Source organism: Musca autumnalis, unplaced genomic scaffold (assembly GCF_047663935.1).
Source record: "Musca autumnalis isolate F117 unplaced genomic scaffold, ASM4766393v1 scaffold_1, whole genome shotgun sequence".
NCBI classification, from domain to species: Eukaryota; Metazoa; Arthropoda; class Insecta; order Diptera; family Muscidae; genus Musca; species Musca autumnalis.
This window is the reverse complement of record NW_027411644.1, coordinates 141,545,224-141,567,848: the sequence shown is the minus strand read 5'-3', so window position 1 is coordinate 141,567,848 and position 22,625 is coordinate 141,545,224. Positions and strand designations below refer to the sequence as shown.

Sequence of the window (22,625 nt, the reverse complement as noted above, 5' to 3'; positions counted from 1 at the left end):
AGTCATCACTTCGATTCTGCGATTCGTGGGTCTAACAGAGCTAATATTGGTCAACCACCTACTTCTAACGGTGGCAATATATCTATCAATACTTTGATTCCTCCACCCTTGTCGAATAATGCTCTTCCAGATGTCCAAAACTCTTCGGACATTTCTATTGCTAATTGGAGTTTACCACCATATGTTTCAAATAACATGCATCATCTCCATTTACCACCGTGTGACATTGAGGATTTCGATGGTGACTTCTTATCGTGGCATACTTGCTAAGTGACATTGAAAGGCTTTGTCACTTGGTGCAAAAAACAAAAGGTGAGGCTAGGGAAATCGTTGCAAAGTTTCCGCTCACCCACAAAATTGCGCTTATGCATCGAAGTCATTAAAGGAAACGTACGATAACAAACGTATTCTTGTCCATTATCATCTTAAGCTCCTATTTGATCTTCCTGTCTTTGAAACTGAAACTAGTTACAATTTGAAAACCTTACAGCGTGGAATCAATAGTTGTATTTCTGCTAAACACTACTTCGGTTCTGGGAACTCGAAGAAGTTCCCAGATTGAAACATGTTTCTCCATCGAACAAGTTTTGAGAGAAGAGTTATCGTGCCACGACAGTGCGAAATTCGGAGGGTCGTTACGTAGTAGCGCTTCCCTTTATATCCGAATCTCCACAAACTTCGAAATTGGGGGACTCTTGTAGTAACGTTTTAAAACAGTTTTGTCGGTCGGAAAATTCAGTCAAAATAGTTTATGACCAAGTTTTACAAGAAAACTTGTCGTTGGGACATACATATCGCACCAGCTCAACAAAAGGGTAGTAACTCAAAATTTTGAAATGAACTTTTCATCAAAAAACGATACACAATAATTAACTCCATCTGCTGTAAAAATGTCACACTGTTTTATCTACTCTTTCATCAAAAAATACCATTAAGTCACTCTTAATGTCCTCAGATTAACTTCTGTGTATCAACAAAAGAGACGTATTTCTAGATGCGCCTACGTGTTTCAGGCATTTACATCGCCATTTTTTCAACAAAAGAGTAGTATTTCGAATTATAGCCTCTTTTTGTTATCAATCGCCGCCCATTTTTTCAGTTAAACGGGCGTAAGTCGAAATAATATCTCTACTAAAACAAAGAGTTTTATCAACAAAATAGTAGTAACTCGAAAAATGGTTAGAAATATAAAAAAAGTAGCGAAATAAAAAGAAGCCAGTGCTGTAGTGTAGTGGATAAGATATCTTTACGATGACATAGTGTTTTTGCATAATATACCTTTAACATTAGTATAAACAGTTTTTTGCCTCTACTGAAAAATAGGAAATTTTGAGTTACTGCCCTTTTGTTGAACAAGTGCGATATGTGCCCAGTTCAGCCCCCACAGTCTACTGATTCTTTAGCTTGCTACCTTCCACATCATCCGGCTATTAACCCTGACAAATCGACCACAAAACTTCGGGTAGTTTTTAAGGCTTCAAACAAAACTCGATCCTCGCCAGACACTATTCCTTCTTGTCCGCAGCAACCATTAATGCCGGCCGTGCTCAGGGCTTGGGGAGATCTTGACAGAAGAAATATGTCCCAAACAGCTACATTAAAAATGTGGGAAATGGTCAATGGTTCCACGTTAGATCCGAAGATAATCGGTAGTCGCGGTGTCTCGCCTCAGGACTTAGCCAATTCTTCACTTTGGTGGCCTGGTCCTGAGTGGTTATTGTCAGATTCCTCTCAATGGAAAATAAATGATACCACATCCATAGATACTGATCTGAAAATTGGTCCGGCCAAAAGCAATTTCGCTTTCTTTTCCTCTTACCCCGATATTTTGGATAGATTTGCGATTTTACAATAATTGTCGCCCAAATTCTCAAAGTCGTCGAACGTTCACTTCTACTACGTTAGATCCTTCGGAAATTAAAGCGGTTAAACTCCGTCTAGTAATTCTTGCTCAAAAAGCGTATTTCGCGGAGGAGTATAAATGGTTAGTAGAACAGCCTCCTTTGCTTTCGAAAAGTTCACTTCTTCCACTCAACCCTCGTTTGGACGAAGACGGTGTCATGCGTCTTAATGCCCGTTTAGCAAAGTCCCCAACACTGTCATACACTGAACACTAGATTTGCTCGCCTGCTTGCAGAATTACATTACAGAATTACGTACACGCCATTTCCATTCATGGTGGAAATCAGTTAATGCTTCGTATACTTCGTAAAGAATGTTGGGCCCCTCGTCTAAAAAATCTTGTTCGTTGTAAGACGTGTAGCTTTGGGAAAGAGCGGTCATGTAATCAAATCATGGCTGCTCTGCCTCGGGAACGAACTATAGTCACTAGCCCCTTTCACATTGCAGGAATTGATTTCGCGGGACACTTTGAAATGAAGTATGTTTCTTCGTCTGCTTTCAACTAAAGCAGTTCAATTAGAAGCCACTTCTGACTTAACTTCTACGTCATATCTGGCAGCTTTCTATAGGTCTATTGGTCGTCGTGGTTGCCCTAAGACAGTTTTTTCTGATAATGGGTCCAATTTCGTCGATGCTTCTCGTGAAATCGAAAAGAATTTCAAAAATGTCATTAAAGAGGATCGTGAAAAGTTTGTTCTTCGCTATGTTATCAAGAGATTTCGTGGCAGTTTAACCCAGCGGGTGCTCCCCATATGGGAGGCCTGTTGGAAGCTGCAGTCGAAAGTTTTAAAAAACATTTTCGCCGACATGCAAATACGTTTAAATACACGTTTTAGGAGCTTTCAACTGTTCTAGTTCGCATTGAGGATTTTTTGAATTCTAGCCCCTGCGTCCTATAAACGAAAATCAAACAGATGCTGTCGCCATGATTCCCGGTTATTTCCTTATCGGTGCTCCCCTTCTTTCTCCACCTGAAGATTTTAACAAATATCGCAAATTTAAAGCTCTCACTCATCAATTTTGTATTCGTGGGAAAGAGGAATATTTAGTAGAGTTGCACAAGCGATATAAATGGAAACATCCTCAGCGCAACATACAAATTAACGACCTTGTTGTGCTCCGTCATGTGCAATTACCCCCTATTTCGGGGAAGCTAGGTCGCGTCTTTCAGATCCATCCTGGAACTGATGGTCACGTTCGAGTTGTAGATCTTCGGACGGAACAAGGCATTGTTCGGCGACCAGTTACGAAATTAGGTTTAATCGACCATTAATAACACTGTGCTACAGTGAAAATTTGCAGGGGTTCTGATGCATAAATTCGGTATTGTGGGAGTCCATGGAAGACGAAAATACCTTTGGTTTCTTTGGGCCACTTCGTTTTTTGATTTTATAACGGTAAATGTTGTGAAAAACGAGGTTTCTTGAATTTTCAACTTTAAACGGACATAACTTATTTTTTCCACAATGGAAATTTACAGCTTTATTTTTACTTAAAAGGTGAAAATCATGGCTTTCGAAAAAGCCATAATTCTTAAAAATCGGGTAAGAAATGGTTGAGTTATAGTGATTTAAGTGTGACAAAAACGCATTAAAAAACAGGAAAATGCTTTTCCTGGTGCTCTAGGCTGCGTAGAAGACACCAGACTGCGTAATTATTTACTTTTATCAAGAAGGAAATTTAGTTAGCTTTACAAAATGGGGAAAACCAAAAACATCGGTTAGAAAATGAGTGAGTTATGGCATTTTTTGTGTTTTAACTTTTTGGGTTTTCCTTTATAAAAGTTGGTACCTTGGCGCGTATGATTGTAGTTTCAATTTGTCTAGTTAACAATTACGCACAAGGCACCAATGTTTTATAAAGGGAAAACCAAGAAGTTAAAACACTAAATATGGTATAACTCACGAATTTTTCAACCGATTTCATTGGTTTTCCCCATTTTGTAAAGCTAACTAAATTTCCTTCTTGAAAATAATCACGCAGTTTGGTGTCTTCTACGCAGCCTAGAGCACCAGGAAAAACATTTTTCTGTTTTTTAATGCGTTTTTGTCACACTAAAATCACCATAACTCAACCATTTGTTACCTTCTAAATAAAAAATAAGCTGAAATTTCCATTGTGGAAAAAAGAAGATATGTCGGTTTAAAGTTGAAAATCCAAGAAACCCCGGTTTTCATTACATTTACCGTTATAAAATCAAAAAACGAAGTGAAGGAAATTTAGTTAGCTTTACAAAATGGGGAAAACCAAAAACATCGGTTAGAAAATGAGTGAGTTATGGCATTTTTTGTGTTTTAACTTTTTGGGTTTTCCTTTATAAAAGTTGGTACCTTGGCGCGTATGATTGTAGTTTGAATTTGTCTAGTTAACAATTACGCACAAGGTACCAATCTTTTATAAAGGGAAAACCAAGAAGTTAAAACACTAAATATGGTATAACTCACGAATTTTTCAACCGATTTCATTGGTTTTCCCCATTTTGTAAAGCTAACTAAATTTCCTTCTTGAAAATAATCACGCAGTTTGGTGTCTTCTACGCAGCCTAGAGCACCAGGAAAAACATTTTTCTGTTTTTTAATGCGTTTTTGTCACACTTAAATCACTATAACTCAACCATTTGTTACCTTCTAAATAAAAAATAAGCTGAAATTTCCATTGTGGAAAAAAGAAGATATGTCGGTTTAAAGTTGAAAATCCAAGAAAACCCGGTTTTCATTACATTTACCGTTATAAAATCAAAAAACGAAGTGACCCAAAGAAACCAAAGGTATTTTTGCCTTCCATGGACTCCGACAATACCGAATTTATGCATCAGAACCCCTGCAAAAAAATTTTGTACACTATTGTATCACAGTGTAATTATACACGTTCTTTCTTTGTCATATAAATCTTTGTTTGTATAGATATGCCTTCATCTTCGGGTGTAAGTCGAATTTGCGAGACTCTAGTATCGCACTTAAATTGGCCAGTTTCGTCGGTGGATGGGGCACGCTATTGCGACATTATGTTCACGTCATATTATGACTCTAGCCAGCGGCAATATATGACAGCTCAAGTCGCGAAACTCTCTGTGGCCGAACACCCGCTCTTTCTATACCGTCATCGATTGTCGATTCTTATGTGGGGCTTCCATTGGCGGACCCCGAATTCTTTAAATCTCTAGCGGTGGCTATGGTGTTGGGGCCGGAAATTTATATTGTAGCATATTTATACGTTGATCGCTACCCTTTCGTTTAGATAGCTAGTGTAAACTGTTCTAGTTATTAAGCAATTAGAAACTTCTTCTTCTTCTTCATTGCGTATTCGATTTTCGAATGTTAGCGATCATATTACAATTGTCAAAAAATTACATATTTATGCTTTTATAAATTATTAACAAAATGGGAAAATATATCTCTATTTCTCGCTATGCTTATTAAATTTTCAGCGTTCTGGAATTCTGTCCATTGTTGGAATTAGAAACTAAGAGATATAATATTTGTTTACTCTTTCGAGAGCGCAAGAGTGAGTGTTGTGTTATTATGTTTGTAGGCGTTGTTGGTCGAGAGGTAACCAACGATGGTTGAACGAGTTAGTCATTGTTAGACAACGAAAAGAATAAACACACACACGCCCTCGGCTCCCATAAATTGTTAATTAAAAAAAAAAAACAAATAAAGAAAATAAACTGAATGAACAGAATACATCTAATAAAAGTTGTTTAAACTAAAATTCAGAAGTGAAATTAACACGCCAGTCCATAACAAATTGAACAATTTTTTTTAATATTATTGCTATTCTGCCTGAAATCAACAAGTTGGTTTAACGGAAAAAATGGCAAGGTGCAGTGATCAACAAAATTACAGTTGGACAAATATGAGTTATTAGAATACGTCATTGATGGCATCCCCAATATACAGCTTCGCCGTCAAACCTTGATGCAAAGATTCAGCGATGTAACCGAGTTGTGCAGATCGTTGGCTGTGATAAAGTTACCGAAAAGTACAGAATCGAAACGAAGTGATTCTGCAGACAAAGCTGATGTTCATTGCTACAATTGCAACAGTATGGGTTATTATGCGGCCGACTGCAATAAACACCGACGTCAACAAGGGACGTGCTATGCATGTGGCGCAAAAAGAAAGAAAAAGAAAATTAGGAGAGACGCGTTGCCGGCCGGAATGGAAATTTTGTCATCTTCAAATGTTAATTACTTTGGACTAAATTATTCTTCATTATTAACTTTTGGAATTATTTTTGTTTTCCTCAAATATAATAATAAGAACATTGAATTGAAGTTACTGGTAGTTGATGATTTTTCAATGAAATATTCGGTGCTGTTGGGAAGAGAATTTTTGGAACAAACAGGTAGCAAGCTACTGTTGTTCGGTGATGATTTGGTACAAGAACCACGACAAATGTTAGAGCTTCCATTGCGACCATTAGATAATTTACAAGTTTCCGAGTTTGACTCCGATAGAAAATATTCAGGATTTGCAAACGAAATTTTAGCAATAGATATTTCGTCAAATTATTTAGATTACAATTTACAGACTGGAAGTAACTTTCCAAATTGTGTTTTAGCCGACCTAGTTATAGTTTTAGTGCTCCTCATAATTTTTTTCTCTTCAGAAACATTGATTGATACGGGTAGCCCTGTGAATTTAGTTATGAAATATTCGGTGCTGTTGGGAAGAGAATTTTTGGAACAAACAAGTAGCAAGCTACTGTTGTTCGGTGATGATTTGATACAATAACCACGACACGCTTCACCTATAATGTTGGTGAAGAAAAAGTTGAATAATAGGAAGTTGAATAAAGTTACAGACAAACATAATTACCCTATCGATGATTAGCTGGAAACCTTAACCGATAAGTAATTTTTTAAGAAGATAGATCTTAAGAACGGCTTTCATCATATCTTTATGAACGAAGATGCCATAAAATATACAGCATTCATTACGCCACTAGGGCAATACGAGTCTCTGCGCATGCCGTTTTGCTTAAAAAATGCCCGTTCAGTTTTCCAAATGTTTATAAATGCCGCTTCAAAGATCTTATTCCAATGGGGGATGTTGTTGTCTACTTAGATGATGTTATGATTGCTACGACTGACTATACACGACATCTTGAAGTGTTGAGAGAGGTTGTGTTAAGATTGGTAGAAAAGAAATTAGACTTGATAAGTGCGAGTTTTTGCTGGATAATGTCAAATATTTGGGTTACATAATCGACCAGTCAGGTATAAGAGCCGACGACAGGGGTTTAGAAGCCATACGAAATTTTCCGATACCTGACAAAGTGCTTTCGGTACAAAGCTTTATTGGCCTCTACTCATATTTTAGACGATTTATAAAAGATTTTTCGATAATTGCTAAACCACTCTACGATTTGATTAGAAAAGATAAAAAAAATTGTGTTCGGCAAGTTAGAGTTTGAAACGTTCGAATTATTAAAAAGTAAACTCCTACAAGCACCAATTTTAGCGTTATACAACCCGTCGGCAGAAACAGAATTGTCGAACACAGAGAAGAAAAACGAATGCAACATGTAGACGCATTAAGTCGAGCACTAGATATTACGATTGTTGAGACGAATACTTTCGAAACAAACCTAATTATTGCACAAAACAAAGATACCGAAATAACAAAAATTAAAGAAAAGTTACAGACAAGCGACGATAAATATTATGAAATGAGAAATGAGGTTCTTTATAGAAAACTTAAAACCGGAAAGCTACTTTTTGTTGTCCCCAATCAGATGGAATCTCCTGTTTTATACCGTTATCACGATGAAATGTCGGTATTAACAAAGTTACAGATTTAATACATAAAACTGATTGGTTTTCTAACATAAACACCAAAGTTACGAACCATATTCAGAATTGCCTGAAGTGCATAATATTTTCCCCGAAGAGCGATCCGATTGAAGGATTTCTGCATAATATACCGAAACCGTTGAAACCTTTCGAAGTAATTCACATAGACCATTTCGGACCGGTTGACAAACATAGTTAAAAAAACACATACTTGTTGTCGTCGACTCTTGTTCCAAGTTAGTCAAATTGTATCCTACGAAAACTACCGCTACTAAAGAAGTTATAGACGCGTTAAGTGAATATTTTAGATATTACAGCAGACCACGTTACATCGTTTCCGATAGAGGGTCTTTTTTCACTTCGAATGATTCCAACAAATTCACTGAGGAAAATGATATACAACACATTAAGACCACATTTTCGCCAGAAACAAACGGTCAGGTAGAACGTGTCAATAGAAGTTTAGGACCAATGATTGCAAAGTTAGTGAACACAGAAACTAGTACCACTTGGGTAAACACATTAGAAACGGTAGAATTTGTACTAAACAACACTTTCCATAGAATGATAAACGAACATCCCAGCGTAATGTTATTCGGTGTTAATCAAAGAGGGAAAGTTCCAGATCACATCAAAGAAAATATTTTAGATCAAGAAACTAGAGATTTCACCACGGTAAGACAACTTGCAGACATCAGACAACGTACCGCACAACAATACAATAAAAGTTATACAGACCCCAAGAGAAAACAACCAACGCTATATAAAAAAGGTGATTATGTCGAGGTAAGGACATAGATGCTACCGTAGGGTCAAAGGCCCAGTTGTTATAACATAGGTGTTAGAAAATGATCGCTATTCGATACAAGATGTAGAAGGTTTTCAACAAAGTCGAATCCCTTACAAGGGCATTTGGCAGCACACAACATGAAACATTGGCAATGGGGGTCAACACACTTGGTCGAGAATAATAGTTTGCAAGATTCACAACAACCCGATTCGCCGTCAAACAATGTTACAGAACAACCATTAGAACTATCACTTACAGACTTTTTTAACGTTCCGAAAGGCAACCGTTTCGAAAAGAGTCAGGTGATCTTTGTAGTCAGGATAGCCGAATTGTAGCATATTTATACGTTGATCGCAACCCTTTCGTTTAGATAGCTAGTGTAAACTGTTCCAGTTATTAAGCAATTAGAAACTAAGAGATATAATATTTGTTTACTCTCTCGAGAGCGCAAGAGTGAGTATGGTGTTATTATGTTTGTGGGCGTTGTTGGTCGAGAGGTAACCAACGATGGTTGAACGAGTTAGTCATTGTTAGACAACGAAAAGAATAAACACACACTCGCCCTCGGCTCCCATAAATTGTTAATTGAAAAACAAATAAAGAAAATAAACTGATTAAACAGAATACATCTAATAAAAGTCTTTCACACTAAAATATGTACGTCATTTGGCTGGGTCATTTCGGGTGCAGTTCACCCCCAAATTGTAAAAAAAAACTAATGATTTTTTTTTTTGAATTGTTGAACTTAATAAAAACAAATGAACTGCTCAATGAAACTGAATTACTGTATCTATAGCTTCACCTACATAATTCCTTACTCTAGTTTTAAGTTTGCTCGCGAATTAGTCTAACCCTGTTGCCTTGCAGATAGCACGTCAAGTTGGCGGCAAATTTATAAGTTCGATACATTGGATACGGCAATGTATGTATATGTTCGATACATTGTTTTCCCCTTCCGCGGCATTACTATTAACAGCATTAATTGACCGCTCTTCGAGCTCAATGGGGAAATCTTCTCTGCCTTTCTTTTAGGAGTCATATTCGCTTGGTTTGTATGCTGGGGAGAATATTCCTTCTTTTCCACACTCTCTCCTAAAAGTCACATTCGCTCAATTCGGATGCAGAGGGGCGCTTTCCGGTCGTCCTTGTTGATCACGACATTGTTAGCGCTTTTATGCACATTGGCAACATTACTTGTCTTTTTGCTCTCGATAACGACACACTCATAAAAGTAAAGTTTTGTTTCCTTGAAACCCAACAACTTTACAACAAAGATTTAAAAATAAATATTCATAAAATTATATATACCAAATTGTTTTTTTAATTAATTCTCTTTCGAGTTGAGCTGTAAGGCCTTTAGAGATACATTGAAAAATTAGGAGTCTACCGAAGTCCCACGCATCCAACCATTACACTACGTTTCACGGGTGGTAAAGCCGATCTTCAGGTGTATTAGGATGTTGTTGTTGTGGCAGACGTGGTAATCCCAGTTTCAATTAACTGACATAATTTCGCATATACATTTATCTAATGAAGTGCGATATATATACTAGTTTCCAAGCTTTGCCTTCGTCTGCCACAACAACAACATCCTAATCCTAATATTCCTTCTTTTCCACACTCTCTCCTAAAAGTCACATTCGCTCAATTCGGATGCAGAGGGGCGCTTTCCGGTCGTCCTTGTTGATCACGACATTGTTAGCGCTTTTATGCACATTGGCAACATTACTTGTCTTTTTGCTCTCGATAACGACACACTCATAAAAGTAAAGTTTTGTTTCCTTGAAACCCACCAACTTTACAACAAAGATTTAAAAATAAATATTCATAAAATTATATATACCAAATTGTTTTTTTAATTAATTCTCTTTCGAGTTGAGCTGTAAGGCCTTTAGAGATACATTGAAAACAACATCCTAATACACGTGAATATCGGCTTTACCACCCGTGAAACGTAGTGTAATGGTTGGATGCGTGGGACTTCGGTAGACTCCTAATTTTTCAATGTATCTCTAAAGGCCTTACAGCTCAACTCGAAAGAGAATTAATTAAAAAAAACAATTTGGTATATATAATTTTATGAATATTTATTTTTAAATCTTTGTTGTAAAGTTGGTGGGTTTCAAGGAAACAAAACTTTACTTTTATGAGTGTGTCGTTATCGAGAGCAAAAGGGTATTATAAGTTTGTTTTGGTAAAAATTCATGTAACACCGCGAAATATTCGTCGGAGACCCCCAATGTGGTATACCAATCTTCATATCTCGGCGAGATAAAGCGATTTTGAGATGTGTGTCCGTCCGTCCGTGTGTCCATCTGTCCATTATAAATTGTAATCAAACTCCAGGCCGCAATTATGGACCGATCGTCACGAAACTTGGTATGGAGGTCGGTTTCACATCAGAATAGAGCGCTATTTTAATTGGCGATGATCGTGAAATATTTAGCGGGTGAAATGGACCAAAAACATAATTTTTATTCGATTTTGTAGCTGCTCTGTAGGTCGCAGTAATAGTCCGATCGCCTAGAAATTTTAAATAAAGTAAGAGTATATGACAAAGGAAAAGCTTGCAATTAGAAGTGGCGATCAGATAATATTTAGAGGGTTAAATGGACCACAACTTTTGTGTGAAAATTGTGAAAATTTTTAATATACAGCTTATATCTTTTTTCCCGGAAGAGACATTGCGGGCAAGTGAGCTATACTTGGAAGAGGAACGCTTGACCTTTCCATTGGTGCCAATTACGTTGATTTACGTGCTCAGATAACAGAGTTACAGCCTAATATGTCCAGTTTTTTGCTTCAAGTATAATCAAAAACACACTAGAGGTCGCAATTATTGCAAAATAGTCACGAAATTTTGCACGAGGTAAGGGTTTAGGTCGAAGAAGATGCCTACAATTCTGGATGATGATCCGATATTATTTAGCGGGTGAAATGGACCATTACTTTTGTATAAAAAATGTACAAATTTTATTTTTGGTCCATATTTTAATTCCTGGAGGGCACATACCGGCAAAGTAGCCTTCATATGGGAAAACGAATACTGATATTTCCCCTGATGCAAATTGCAATAACGTGTCTGCTAGATAACTGGCCTACTGCCTAATATATAATGGGCTTTGTGTAGAGTTGTCCAATTGAATTTTTATACAAATATTGCAGCATGGGATCGCTTCGCCCCCTATTTTTTTATTTTATTTATTTGCTTTGCAATTGAAGCCAATTTTGAGGCCAATTTATATAATTACAAGGAATCCACCTAAATATCATAGCTACTCTAAAAACAATTTCATATATATAATTCATCTTAAATCTAGAAATTGGAGATCTAATTATTTTATTTACAGTTATATTCTTTAATTTTATATAAAATTCTTCATTACGTCATAGCTACTCCAAATTTAAAGCAACAGATTAATAATAAATATATCGTATAAGTTATTAGTTAAATTATGAAATGATTATTAAGAGATGTATGATGTGGTATACAAATGATATTAAGTTTTCGCGCAGTGATACAAACTCGTTAAAGCTAGAAAAAAATTCTTCATTACATCATAGCAACTCCAATGTTAAAGCAACTTGTAAATTGAATACAAATTATTAATACAATATAAAAATTTTAATGTTGATAATAATTAACAGATATATGATGTGGTATGTATGTAAATGATAATCAATTTTCGCGCAGGGAAAAAGTTGTTAAAGCTAGAAATTGGAGATCTAATTACTTTGATTACGGTTTGCTCTTGCGTTTTTTTAGAAAGTTCTTCATTACATCGTAGCTACTCTGATGTTAAAACAATTCGCAAATCGAATACAAATTATGATGCTGTATATAAATGAAAATCAATCAGAAATGAAGAATTGGTTAAGGCTGTATAGGTCTGGAATAGTGTTGAAGCAGTTTTTTCTTGAAAACGGTATAAGAGTAACAAAAAAATTTTAAGTCATCTGGGAGTACGTTAAACAACCGAGCTACTCTAACTGCAAACAAATCATTCATATGTGGCCTTATTAGTGGTATGATTAGTTGATTTATTCGGACCGAATGTAAGAAAGTTAAATCATTCGTTAAAAACCGAGGTGATTGTTGTTTGAAAACCTTGTAGAACAATAACAAAAGTCTATGGTTGATGAAACTACAAAAAGAACAGCCCAAGAAACTGCGTACATATGGTGATATATGATCAAAGCGTCGACGGGAATATAAGTAGCGCATTACTCTGTTATGTGCAAGCTCAAGCATAGACATGTATGTAGCATGAGTGCCCGAATACACCTCTAAACAGTATAGGATGTTGGGGATAACAAGAGCTTGAATTAGTCTTTTTTTGATATGACGTGGTAAGACTAAGTCAGTGTGATAAAATTGTCGAAGAGTGCAATTTATACGAGCAACCACAGCATTAATGTGAGATTCAAATGTAGGTTTGTCGTCCAATATAACGCCCAAACATTTCATATTGTGTACAATATTAATATTTACTCCTTGGTATGTCAGATGGAAAATTGCATTAGTTTTGGAAACGTTAACACAAAGTCGATTGGCCGACATCCAGTCACTTAAAATTTTCATACCGAGATCAATTTTGGATTGTAAAACATTTATGTAAGTGTAATCGCCGGCAAAAAGGAGTTGAACGTCGTCGGCATATGCATAAGGCACGCACCAACTTTCCAACTGATTGAACAGGTCATTCATAAACATAATAATAAAAGTGGCCCCAACACCGAGCCTTGGGGAACTCCACTCTTAACTGGAAGTATATTAGAAGAGTTGCTCTTCAAAGAAACAAATTGTTTCCTACCGTGAAGGTAAGACTACATTAATTTGCATGCATTTTTGCTAAATTGGTATGCATTGCTAAAGGTAGAGTTACATTAGGCAAATATTTGCTCCAGCGACCGGCATTGTGCGCTTACTGAGATCAAGTGGGTGTTGGTAATACATTGAATTTATGCTCACTTGTTCTCAGTAAGCGCACAATGCCGGTCGCTGGAGCAAATATTTGCCTAATGTGACCTTACCTTAAGCTTACTCATTAGGCAGAGATAGTCTACCTGGTCAAAAGCTTTCTCCAGATCCAGGGACACTAAGACACAAAGCTTATTGTTTGCGAGATGCCTTTTTACAGCATCGGTTAAACCAACAAGCAACATATTAGTACTTCTACCGTGTCGGAACCCGCACTGACAATCGGTTAATAATGACTTTCTTTCAATGTACGATATAAGTTGCTTTCGTAAAACATATTCTACCACTTTGGAAAGAACAGGTAACAAGGCAATAGGTCGATATTCAGGAGACAAAGTATTTTTTTCTTAATCGGATTAATTCTAAAAAATGTCCCACATGTCCTTTGGACCTGTGTAAGATTCGAAAATTCGAGTTTTCTTTTGAGATTCTTTGTACGATTTCTTAATTTACACTAAACTTTCCATCTGTCCTCGGGATTATTTTCAAGGAAAGCTTTGTATGCCAGATCGTCAAGGATTGGCTATAACGGACTTCGGGGCAATGTATCCAATTTCGGCCTTTCGGTTAATATAAAATATACAAAATACGACCAAAGATGTGCCCATCGAAAAAATGGTTTTAGACCCCAAATATGTTTGGACGAAATTTGTTTCAAACAATTTGGAGTCGATTTAGCCCTGTCCGTTCATCTGTCTATCTTACTGTCTAGCTGACTGGTGCGCACGATAACTCCCGAACGGATCTACCGATTCGAACCAAATTTTGCGCTTTGTATTTTTTTGCCCAAACATAGTTTAATTTCATTCGGGCACCTCAGCCACAAAAGTTAAAAATTTTCTGAAAAATTGTGTGAACGATAAATGTCGAAGTGCGAAATCGATTTGGTCCAAACTATCCATATATTATTATTCCTTCCAGATATAGATCGGGTAAGACTATATCGGTCCACACCTTCGAGTACCTCCCACACAAAATTTGGAAAAGTGAAATTTTAGAGTCCTATCGAAGATTGCCCCCCCCCCCCCTTTACGATGTTACAATTGCAATGGCAAGTCCATACCTCCAGAGATTATGGGCGAAAAGGTCCATGAAACCCTGAAAACAAGCAAGAAACCTAACTAAAATGGCAAATTCGCAAGATAACTCTCAAGGGGATTTTCTAATTGGTCCAAACTTTGCACATCCTATTATTTCATTTAGTAATGTATCAGGTTGGAATATGGACTATATCGGTCCCGTCCTTCGAGTACCTCGTACACAAAATTTGGGAAAAGTGCAGTTTGGAAACGTTCTTATCACGGTACCTATTGCAATGGTACAATTTTTCCGGAGTAAGTCCATACTTCCAGAGATAATGGTCCAAAATTTCCAAAAAATAATTCTCAAACTTTTTCAAAAATCAAAAGTTATCTTACTACAATTGATTTGGTATAGCCTTACATTACGATACCTACAAAATACAAATATATATTTTTATACCGCATAATTATTGTGTTTGTTTCTTTTTTGGTCAGATGCTGACTTTTACTATCCTGACTTTTACTATCTTACTTGGCGTGTAATTGAATATAAATAATTTTGGGATTAATACATTTTTGTGCATCCAAATTATTTGAATTTCTATTCATTATTAGTTATTTCTATCGGTATAAAATATGTATATAACCACAATGAACTATTTTCGAAATGCTCTGAATTGCTCTGAATCATTACCAAGCATATGTGAGGGCGATAGATTCACAATAAAGCCACAATCAATGTGAATTTTCCAATTTTGGCATATTGTTTAGAAATGTATAATTTATATAATTGTTCCACAAATATCCCAGTAGGGGCGGGGATGCTTATCTTATTCATGTTATGTCATTGATATGTGGTGGTGTAGGGTATCACATGGTCGGCCCCGTCCGACTATAGCCTTTGCTTACTTGTTTTATGGTTTAGAGAAGATAATAATTACAACAACAACAAATTTCTGATTGAAGGTAGGAAATGCGGAATGCAAAACAAAAGCAACATTTTTGTTTTTGTAGAAATAGAGGCCAATAAGTTAAAGTTAACGGGATTTTTTTCTGTAAATTTTTGGCTTTCATAAATTTTAAGAGGAATTTAGAAGAACTTGCATCAGTTTTAGTCAACCCTGTTGATATCGGTTTAAGGTTTATAATATCTCGTGGCAAATTTTGTAGTTCATTAAAATTACAAATAATTTCTGGATATAAAAATGGAAATTCACAAAGATCTATAGCAAGAAAGTTTCAAATTAACCGATCAATTGTTTGCTGTGCATGCCGGTGGAAGACCTCGCAAGACAACCGCACGGTATGACAGACAAAATTGCGGATATTTAAAAAAAAAAACCAATTTGCATCCTCACAGGAAGTGGTAGCGGCTCTAGGATTAAATGTACACCACAGTACTATTCGCAGGCGAGCTGTGGAAAACAATTTTGAAAGTTACAAACCTGCTGTAAAGCCTTTATTGATTGCTACGCATAGACTTAAAAGGTGAACATGACTTAATTTTTAAAAAAATGTGTCTTATATAATACGAACCTGTTATATCTGCATTTTTAGACTTAATTTTGCACGATCCCACATGGATTGGACGATTGAAAAGTGGAAAACAGTTTTGTTCAGCGATGAATCACGGTTTAATATGATCAATTCTGACGGAATGTGTACTGTACGCGGCAACCACATACACGCTTGGAACCACAGAACTGTAAAAAAAATTTCAAGCATGGAGATGGAAGTATAATGGTTTGGACATGCTTTTCGCACAGTGGAGTAGGCCCTTTTATCAGAATTGATAGAGTTATGGACCGCTTCAAGTATAAAAATATTCTTAAAAATTAATATGCTTCAACATGCGGAGTGGAATATGCCGCTTTGGTGGGTCTTTCAGCACGATAATGACCCGAAACACTCTTCAAAACTCGTAAACGATTTTCTAAGCCAAGTTCAAGTTCTTAATTGGTCTTCACAATCACCGGACTTAAACCCCAACGGTTTTCGAATAAGAATATGCTATTTAAAGCACTAAAATATAATTGGAAACAGATTCCAAATTTATTGAGTCTATGCCCAAAAGATGCGCAGCGGTGGTAACAAATAGGCGTCTCTATACAAAATATTGAAATGTTGCTATTGTTTTGCACACAGCGAAATCTGTATTTTATACAAAAAATCATTTTTTCTTATAAAAAGTATACATAAAACTGAATGTTTTTTTATTTTTATATAGTACATGGAAACATCTATCGAATACTGAAATAAATTTTGTTACTACCATATACTTTGAAAAAAGTACAGGAGTTTTTTTTTAATACGGATTTTGTTGCTTTTGATATGCGCAACACTGTACGTCTCTTGTTAGATCTATTTTAGAATAAGCTTCGGTGGTATGGGATCCCCATTATGCAATATACTCTAATAAAATCGAATCAAAACAACCTCTTCTTTTTACACTAAGGGTCTTTATTGAAATAGCGATTTTGTGTTGCCTTCCTACACTAGCAGGTTAAAATTAATTCGATTGCCTACATAAAAAGTAGACGCATTATGTTGAATACTATGATGGTGCTAAAAATCTTGAATGGTGTTGTGCCATCACATTTTCTAATTTTGTCCATTAGAATTAATGTTCCTTTTAGATCTAGTAGATACTATCAAATTCTTTACACAAATTTTCACCGCACAAATTATTCAAAGGGCGAACCGATTAGTAAAATGTGTGCTGATTTAAACTCTTTATACTGTAATGTAGATTTTGGCATGAATTTAGAGGTTAACAAAATAACACAATTTTATTTTTAAATGAGTAACGTTTATCTAACTGTCATTAGCCAGTAGATTCTGTAGCTGGTTTTCGATGATGGAGATCATGGTGTGTACGCGATCCCTACGAAAAGTTAGGTCGCTCCCTCGGTCGGAAGGCATGGGAACGTTCGAAAAAAAGTTGAGCTTAAAATAGCAAGCCAACGTACGAAAAAAACTACACTTTTGTAGAAAACAAAACACTGATCAAAAACCGGAGCAAAAAAAATTAATGTAGCTAAACAATGTAAAGCCATTCCATTAATGTTTACTTCAATTTAAACAAGTACAAAACTATCAGGCGGGTTTGCGACTGTGATATACCGACTACTCAACAAAAATCCTTTTCATAAAAAATTTTGTATTAAGTGGGTTTCCAGAATTTTGTGGCCCTTTATGGAGGTATGGATTTGGATTAAAGCTCAAAAAGGTTGCGGAAGTGTTACCTGAAGGAATGTACCGACATAGTTCATTTTGGAAGTGGATCTTGTTTAGGAGACATTACTGTCTATAGATATAGTTCCCTCCAGCCATTTCAGTTGCTCACCGTATAATGTAGAGCTTTTCTACCATTATGTTTGCTCACGAAAAACACTACCACAAAAAGTACCTTTGGCAAAAAAATCCAAAGAACACTCGAATAGACTTTAAACTGCACTTAAAGAAAAAGGGTGAATGTCTGTGAGGGTGGTATCCTATGAAGGACCGATATGCTTTAGTTTTTTGGTTTTGAATTTTTATTAGAGTTTTTCAATTTGTAAATAAAAAACCTTAATAATTCCCATTTTTATTTTAACCTCGTAGTCCTCGATAATTCTTTAAAATTGTCTGGTCCCTTTAATTACGAATTATCGCGATTCTACTGTAGATCAATTTATGTATGTATTTATGACCGGGCGGCTAAAATATATTGCACTGATATAAAATAAATTCCGTGGAAAAGTAATGTCCAGGGGTAGGGTATCACATGGTCACAAAATGTTTATAAAACAGAAATTATCAATTCGGTGCGTGAACTTTTTTCACCGAATCGACTTTAAAAGCGCGTTATTAGAAAATATTCTCCATATAGTACTGGCGTGGTAGTTTTTAGTAATAGCCCTACTGTACATAACGCCCATTTACTTAGTGGCACATCTAAAAAACAATTAGAGAAAAACGCTTTTTAAGTTGGCGATTGAAATTTTACTTCCCAATTAAAAAAAAAAATATTACACAGAAACTAAAATAACTATTTGGACTATATTTTGTAAACAGGTAGCCAGATATCACTGCTAAATTTCTGTACAGTTCAAGCACGATTTTAAGTGTTTTAGTGCTTCATAAACTCAAAAAAACTTTTTGTTAAATTATTCCAAAGTTGTAGTATATGAGCTGTAACTCGTTGAGTTTTAGAGATATCAGCACGAAAATTTGACACAAGATAAAATAGAAATTGCTAACTCAGAAAAAGATTTTTTGCGTTATGACACTCTTTGAGTATATGAGCGATATGTATGTACGAGTACATCATATCTGAATTGCGAACAGTTATAGCCCTATCACATAGTTATTGCAATTTCGTTGTTTTTTCAGGAAATATCTCACTTTTCAGCAAATCTTGGACCAATTGGCGATCAAAGTGCAATATTAGTTGGTGTTGTCGGAGATTCACAGTCAGCAAGTACAATCCATGCTATATCCAATCACCAGAGTAAAAATGAGCACTGGGAATTTCCCAGGCATAGACTAAAATTCTTTAACATATTAGGCGAAGGAGCATTCGGGCAGGTTTGGCGCTGCGAAGCTACTGATATTGGACGTAAGTATGAAACAATTAAAACCATGATTCTACAATAAATTTTAACAAAAGGCGTCCAAATCTTCATATATAAAAATCAAATGTCGTTGGTTGGTAATGGCATCAGTTGAAAACGGCTGGACCGATTTGGATAATTCTTTTTGTGAAATGTTCGCCATAACCCGACTAAGGTTTTTATGCAAAATTTGACCAGACACACTTTTACGCCTACTTCTTTCAATTTTAAATTTTTATCTTTTCTACAGAAACTACTGAACCGATCTTTCTGAAATTGTCAGGGAATGTACAGGGATGGCCCCCGGTTAAAATGGCCTATAAATTTTGTTGAATTTCGGAAGGGGCGGGATACTTCCCATATACCCTATTTTTAAAAAATACTTGACAACGCCCACTTTTTAAAATATGTTGTATTTACAAAACTACGGAACCGATTTTACTGACATTTTCAGGGATGTACAGGGATGGGTCCCGGTGAAAATAGGCTGCATAGTTTGTTTGATATTAAAAAAGCTACATTTTTCAATAATAACGAATGTCTCGGTATGAAAATTTACGAAATAATCTAAAATCTAGCTACTTCTTTTGGACTAAAGACCCGACCACGTTTACTTTTTCAAATATGTATGTTTTATCTCCAAAATCCATAACCGATTTCCATTTTGCAGCAAATGCTCAAGGTATGCCGTGGAAGTGTGTTCTTTATGAATTTCAGAGGAGGTGGGGTATCTTCCCACGCATTTCTTTCAAACGCCAAACTTTCAGTATATCGGCTTCAGCATTAATTTTGGCAGACAACTGGGGTTGTGTCTCCGACCTTAAGGGGTGTTTACACTATCTATCAATGTCATATCAGCTGTCACTTCTTCTATCCATTCGTAATCCTTTATGTTTGTCTAAGTCCGTACCACTTTTAGTTTTTGCGTTCACACTAGCATACAATTTCATATTACCACAAAATACAAATCACGCAAATAACACCATTTATATTGTTAAAAACTTTAATCGCACTCACATTTTCGTTTTCTTTACCTATTTCCTTCATTTTTTTGTAAAACTGTTTTCTTCTAACAATTAATTTCTCAACTGCATACGAAAATACATGGCCGAACAGAGCGCTCCCTAAATGAAAAATTTCATAGTGGTCACACTGTGTACAACATTCACCGGTGGAAAATTTGACATCTCATATGACATTCATAGATAGTGTAAACACCACTTTAGGTACATATTAGGGATACGCAGTGAAATGCAATAATCGGTTTTTCGATTATACGGTTTTCGTGAAAAACTTAAAACTCGATTTTCGGTTAGTCGATTATTTGAGAGTGTACTAAAAGTCGACTTTAGATTATTCGTTAATTCGTGTATAAAAAGTACGGTCCATTATTTTATTTATTTTATTTATTTATTTATCAACTTTACAATAATTCTAAGCCATCGGGACAATTTAAATGAATTACATTATATTACATATGTGTATGTTATCACTACTCAGAGTGCATATAAAACTAGGTATATGCAGTGATGCCAGATTTGCCGATTTATCGGCATTTTGCCGATTTTTAGTCCAAAAAAATAGAAATGCCGATTTGCCGATTTTTACCCCTAAAATGCCGATTTTTAGTTAAGGCAACTTGTTCACATAAAATTTCCATTTTGTATGAAAATTGTGGTAGCTAGAACTAATTTGGTACAATAACAAAGACAACTATATCGTCAAGAGTAGTTTGATTAATAATAATAACATTTTTTAAACATTTTATAAAAACAGTTTGAATTTTCTTGATTACCATAACGTGTACTTCAGTATATACGTCAAGGAAATTGTTCAAAAAACGAAATTGTCGAAAAGTGGGTTAGTGGAAATAATTAAAAACTGCACAAACTTTTACATTGAACTTTGTGGTCAGATTTTGAAGCGGTTTAATTTTGAAAATAAATTTAAGTGCCTAGCTTCAATAAATCAAAGTTTTATAATAAATGGCACACAAGATTCATTTTTCGACATTATAAAGGAATACGAATGCTTTATAAACATAAACGAAAAGCAAGAAACACGCGAACTTTCACGTTTAAATTTCAAAAATTTGTTTAAAGATAAAAACTCAGAGTTGCTAGAATTTTGGAAAACAATGTGTGAATTAATATGTGCAAATTCTGAATCATTATTTCCTATTTTCTCCAAATTTATTAAATATGTTTTAGTCTTGCCACATTCTTCAGCAAATGTGGAAAGAGTTTCTAGTCAAGTACATTTATATAAAAACAAGTGCCGAGATCGATTAGTTAGGGACTCGATGGAAGGAATTCTCTTCACTAAAGACTACTTAAAATTATATAAGTCTAACTGTTATAATGTTGTCATTAAAAATGATTTGTTACAAAACTTTAATTCAAATATTTATTACAGAAATTGAATTTAATTGTAAACCGACATTTCAAAATTCCAATACAACTAGTAAGAAAGTGTCAGTCGGCTTTGCTGACAGCGGTATACCCTCAGCCTTTCTTCTACGGACGTTTTTAGACGTTTGAACTTGCCGAAAAATGTGGATTAAAATTTAAATTCAAAAGTGTTGAGGAAGTGGTACTTAAAGGAATGGACCGACATAGTCCATTAGGAAAGTGGATTTTATTTTGAGAGTTATATCTTTTCGATAGATATCGCGCCCACTAGTCATTTCAGTGGATCATCGTATAACTTTTGGAATCGGTTGATCAGTTCGAGAATTATCGTGCTCTACAGCCACTACATTTGGTGCCATAGGGGTTTTTACACCTCTCGGGCTATATTCTCAAGAAGTATGGACATGCCCCTGAAAAAGCTTTTACCGTCGTAATGGAGGCAGCGTATTGAAATTGTTTCAACCAAAATCGAAGTGATTCGAGAGCAGGGGCTGGATTCTTGTTCTATGAAAAATTGAAATGAAAAATATTTCCTTTATAATTTTTTTCATTTGACAGTTTTCTCCTTTGTAAAAGTTTTCATTTTACATTAAGTGTGTCTGTGTACTCGATAATTTGTAATAATTATTACAAATTATTACTGAATGTTGTTTTTTTACACAAATGTTCAGTAAAAGAGAATGAATTGAGAAACTTGTTTTGTAATTTTTATTACTGAGAACTTATAATTTTTACTGAAGGAATTTTGTTCAGTAACATTTTGTAGCTTTAGGCAGTTGTCAAAAGTTTAAAATATTCAAATATTATAATCTTAAATATTAATCAAATTGAAAATTTTTACTGAATGTTGTCTTTTTACTTTTTTAATTTTTTCCTTTGAAAGAGTATAAAATTCATTACTCTCTAAAAATAAGTTACTGAGAAATATTTACTGAGAAAGTACAAGGACAAACCTATTTTCATAGAAACGGAATTGGGCCTCAGGTCTTAAAGAAAACTTATACGAAATTTAGTGTGGGAGGTACCCGACATTGCTAAATCGATTCCAAATTGTCTGAAACACATTTCGTACAAACATACTTGGGGTCTAAAACCATTATTTCGATGAGGCACATTTTGCCCGTATG

General features: G+C 35.3%; 1 protein-coding gene across 1 annotated transcript in view; it reads left to right on the top strand.

Annotated features, from left to right (window-relative positions):
- Cad96Ca (tyrosine kinase receptor Cad96Ca) overlaps positions 1–22,625 on the top strand; it is a 348,405-nt gene that overhangs the window by 150,621 nt on the left and 175,159 nt on the right. Inside the window, exon 5 of the mRNA XM_073956230.1 lies at positions 18,867–19,092. Within this exon, the coding sequence (XP_073812331.1) occupies positions 18,867–19,092 (226 nt within the window). The remainder of the gene's footprint in view (positions 1–18,866; positions 19,093–22,625) is intronic.